Consider the following 4966-nt stretch of genomic DNA (forward strand, 5'->3'; position numbering starts at 1 on the left):
CGGATTGAGGGGGCTAAGCGGGCGTGGCACGGGCTAGAGAAGAGATGGAGTGATGTGGTACAGGAGGACGTGGAGCTGAGTGGACTTGCCGATGACTGGTACCAGCGGTGTCAAGATCGGCCTCTGTGGAGGAGGCTCGTGAAGGATGCTACTGGGCAGTTGGAGGCAGTCGCCCTCCAACAACAACGGAGGGCGGAGGAGCGACGCTCAGAACAACGAGCCTAGCGCCGGGTGGCTAAAGCACAGCAGGTTGGCACAGTAGGTGGCACAGGTGGTGCATCAGCCAGTCATCTTAGTCAGTCGACCCGTGGCACCTGGGTCTGCCCAGTGACCTCCTGCCAGCGGGCGTTCGACACTTCACGTGGCCTCACGGTGCACATAGCCTGGCACAAGCGTCGTGGTGACGTCACCGCCACTTAGTGGCGAATGGCGGTTGTTGTTGTTGTGTGTATGTGTACGTGTGTGTGTACGTGTGTGTGGAGGTGTGTGTGTGTCCCGCGGCACCACCACAACCCACAATGCAATCAATAAAATTGCAATATTGATTTTATTTCATATCTACGTGACTTTACCTAAAGAACCAAAGAGGATGCAATAAAATTGCGTTTTAAAAAAAAATGCCGTCAAAAATTCAACAAATTTTTATCCCACAGGTAAAAACAAGTTTGGTCCAAATTCTGGCCGGGCACCCACCCACCCCACCGCTAACCCACCCACTCCACCGCTAACCCACCCACCCACCACTCACCCACCCACCCCCCCCCACCGCTAACCCACCCACCACTCACCCACCCCACCACCCACTCGAGAAGTCTCCAGACGTCACCAGAAGTCTCTAGAAGTCTTCAGACGTCACCAGAAGTCTGTAGAAGTCTCCAGACGTCAAGTCTTCAGACATCACCAGAAGTCTCTAGAAGTCTCCAGACATCACCAGAAGTCTCTAGAAGTCTTCAGACGTCACCAGAAGTCTCTAGAAGTCTCCAGACGTCACCAGAAGTCTCTAGAAGTCTCCAGACGTCACCAGAAGCCTCTAGAAGTCTCCAGACGTCACCAGAAGTCTCCAGAAGTCTCCAGACGTCACCAGAAGTCTCTAGAAGTCTTCAGACGTCACCAGAAGTCTCTAGAAGTCTCCAGACGTCACCAAAAGTCTCTAGAAGTCTCCAGACGTCACCAGACGTCTCTAGAAGTCTCCAGACGTCACCAGAAGTCTCTAGCATTCTCCAGACGTCACCAGAAGCCTCTAGAAGTCTCCAGACGTCACCAGACGTCTCTAGAAGTCTTCACACGTCACCAGAAGTCTCTAGAAGTCTCCAGACGTCACCAGAAGCCTCTAGAATTCTACAGACGTCATCAGAAGCCTCTAGAAGTCTCCAGACATCACCAGAAGTCTCTAGAAGTCTTCAGACGTCACCAGAAGTCTCTAGAAGTCTCCAGACGTCACCAGAAGTCTCTAGAAGTCTTCAGACGTCACCAGAAGTCTCTAGAAGTCTCCAGACGTCACCAAAAGTCTCTAGAAGCCTTCACACGTCACCAGAAGTCTCTAGAAGTCTCCAGACGTCACCAGAAGCCTCTAGAAGTCTCCAGACATCACCAGAAGTCTCTAGAAGTCTTCAGACGTCACCAGAAGTCTCTAGAAGTCTCCAGACGTCACCAGAAGTCTCTAGAAGTCTTCAGACGTCACCAGAAGTCTCTAGAAGTCTCCAGACGTCAACAGAAGTATCTAGAAGTCTCCAGACGTCACCAGAAGTCTCTAGAAGTCTTCAGACATCACCAGAAGTCTCTAGAAATCTCCAGACATCACCAGAAGTCTCTAGAAGTCTCCAGACGTCACCAGAAGTCTCTAGAAGTCTCCAGACGTCACCAGAAGCCTCTAGAAGTCTCCAGACATCACCAGAAGTCTCTAGAAGTCTCTAGACGTCATCAGAAGTCTCTAGAAGTCTCCAGACGTCACCAGACGTCTCTAGAATTCTCCAGACGTCACCAGAAGCCTCTAGAAGTCTCCAGACATAACCAGAAGTCTCTAGAAGTCTTCAGACGTCACCAGAAGTCTCTAGAAGTCTCCAGACGTCACCAAAAGTCTCTAGAAGCCTTCACACGTCACCAGAAGTCTCTAGAAGTCTCCAGACGTCACCAGAAGCCTCTAGAAGTCTCCAGACGTCACCAGAAGCCTCTAGAAGTCTCCAGACATCACCAGAAGTCTCTAGAAGTCTTCAGACGTCACCAGAAGTCTCTAGAAGTCTCCAGACGTCACCAGAAGTCTCTAGAAGTCTTCAGACGTCACCAGAAGTCTCTAGAAGTCTCCAGACGTCACCAGAAGTCTCTAGAAGTCTCCAGACGTCACCATAAGTCTCTAGAAGTCTCCAGACGTCACCAAAAGTCTCTAGAAGCCTTCACACGTCACCAGAAGTCTCTAGAAGTCTCCAGACGTCACCAGAAGTCTCTAGCAGTCTCCAGACGTCACCAGAAGTCTGTAGAAGTCTCTAGACGTCACCAGAAGTCTCTAGAAGTCTTCAAACATCACCAGAAGTCTCTAGAAATCTCCAGACATCACCAGAAGTCTCTAGAAGTCTCCAGACGTCACCAGAAGTCTCTAGAAGTCTCCAGACGTCACCAGAAGCCTCTAGAATTCTCCAGACATCACCAGAAGTCTCTAGAAGTCTCTAGACGTCATCAGAAGTCTCTAGAAGTCTCCAGACGTCACCAGACGTCTCTAGAAGTCTCCAGACTTCACCAGAAGTCTCTAGAAGTCTCCAGACGTCACCAGAAGCCTCTAGAAGTCTCCAGAAGTCTCCAGAAGTCTCTAGAAGTATTCAGACGTCACCACAGACGTCACCAGAAGTCTCTAGAAGACGTCACACCTCACCAGAAGTCTCTAGAAGTCTCCAGACGTCACCAGAAGTCTCTAGAAGTCTTCAGACATCACCAGAAGTCTCTAGAAGTCTCCAGACATCACCAGAAGTCTCTAGAAGTCTCCAGACATCACCAGAAGTCTCTAGAAGACTTCACACGTCACCAGAAGTCTCTAGAAGTCTCCAGACATCACCAGAAGTCTCTAGAAGTCTCCAGACGCACCAGAAGTCTCTAGAAGTCTCCAGACGTCACCAGAAGTCTCTAGAAGTCTTCAGACGTCACCAGACGTCTCTAGAAGTCTCCAGACGTCACCAGAAGTCTCTAGAAGTCTCCAAACGTCACCAGAAGTCTCTAGAAGTCTCCAGACGTCACCAGAAGTCTCTAGAATTCTCCAGACGTTACCAGAAGTCTCTAGAAGTCTCTAGACGTCACCAGAAGTCTCTAGAAGTCTTCAGACATCACCAGAAGTCTCTAGAATTCTCCAGACGTCACCAGAAGTCTCTAGAAGTCTCCAGACGTCACTAGAAGTCTCTAGAAGTCTCCAGACGTCACCAGAAGTCTCTAGAAGTCTCCAGACATCACCAGAAGTCTCTAGAAGTCTTCAGACATCAACAGAAGTCTCTAGAAGTCTCCAGATGTCACCAGAAGTCTCTAGAAGTCTCCAGACATCACCAGAAGTCTCTAGAAGTCTCCAGACGTCACCAGAAGTCTCTAGAAGTCTCCAGACGTCACCAGAAGTCTCTAGAAGTCTTCAGACATCACCAGAAGTCTCTAGAAGTCTCCAGACGTCACCAGAAGTCTCTAAAAGTCTCCAGACGTCACCAGAAGTCTCTAGAAGTCTCCAGACGTCACCAGAAGTCTCTAGAAGTCTCCAGACGTCACCAGAAGTCTACAAACATCACCAGAAGTCTACAGACATCACCAGAAGTCTACAGACATCACCGGAAGTCCCTAGAAGTCTCTAGAAGTCTCCAGACGTCACCAGAAGCCTCTAGAAGTCTCCAGACGTCACCAGAAGTCTCTAAAAGTCTCCAGACGTAACCAGAAGTCTTTAGAAGTCTCCAGACGTCACCAGAAGTCTCTAGAAGCCTTCACACGTCAGCAGAAGTCTGTAGAAGTCTCCCGACGTCACCAGAAGTCTCTAGAAGTCTCCAGACGTCACCAGAAGTCTACAGACATCACCAGAAGTCTACAGACATCACCAAAAGTCTCCAGACGTCACCAGAAGTCTCTAAAAGTCTCCAGACGTCACCAGAAGTCTTTAGAAGTCTCCAGACGTCACCAGAAGTCTCTAGAAGCCTTCACACGTCACCAGAAGTCTCTAGAAGTCTCCAGACGTCACCAGAAGTCTCTAGAAGTCTCCAGACGTCACCAGAAGTCTACAGACATCACCAGAAGTCTACAGACATCACCAAAAGTTTTCAGACATCACCAGAAGTCCCTAGAAGTCTCTAGAAGTCTTCAGACATCACCAGAAGCCTCTAGAAATCTCCAGAAGACTCCAGACATCACCAGAAGTCCCTAGAAGTCTCTAGAAGTCTACAGACATCACCAAAACTCTTCAGACATCACCAGAAGTCCCTAGAAGTCTCTAGAAGTCTTCAGACATCACCAGAAGCCTCTAGAAGTCTCTAGAAGACTCCAGACATCACCAGAAGTCTTCAGGCATCACCAGAAGTCCCTAGAAGTCTCCCTCATAGCCGATGTCTGAGGTGGACTCGGAGAAGATGGTGTAGTACAGCAACGCGTAGAGCACCATGAGGATGGTAGCACCGGTAAACACCATCACCATCATATCCTGCACCATCACCACCACCAACATCAACATCATCAACATCATCACCATCACATCCTGCACCACCATCAACATCATCAACATCATCAACATCATCACCATCACATCCTGCACCACCATCAACATCATCAACATCATCACCATCACATCCTGCACCATCACCATCACCCCCATCACCATCACCACCATCAACATCATCAATACCATCAACAGCACCACCATCATCAACATCATCATCACCACCATCAACACCATCAACATCACCACCATCAACACCATCAACATCACCATTATATCCTACACCATCATCACCATCACCCC

General features: G+C 49.2%; 1 protein-coding gene across 1 annotated transcript in view; it reads right to left on the reverse strand.

Moving 5' to 3' along the window:
- Positions 1-528: 528 nt before the first annotated feature.
- The window catches only part of TRIQK (triple QxxK/R motif containing), a 26255-nt gene continuing 21817 nt past the window's right edge, over positions 529-4966 (reverse strand). Inside the window, exon 4 of the mRNA XM_076064324.1 lies at positions 529-4648. Within this exon, the coding sequence (XP_075920439.1) occupies positions 4532-4648 (117 nt within the window). The 3' untranslated portion in view covers positions 529-4531. The remainder of the gene's footprint in view (positions 4649-4966) is intronic.

This window comes from Petromyzon marinus, unplaced genomic scaffold, assembly GCF_048934315.1.
Source record: "Petromyzon marinus isolate PM22_M1 ecotype Great Lakes invasive population unplaced genomic scaffold, UKy_Petmar_22M1.pri1.0 PM_Scaffold_38, whole genome shotgun sequence".
NCBI classification, from domain to species: Eukaryota; Metazoa; Chordata; class Hyperoartia; order Petromyzontiformes; family Petromyzontidae; genus Petromyzon; species Petromyzon marinus.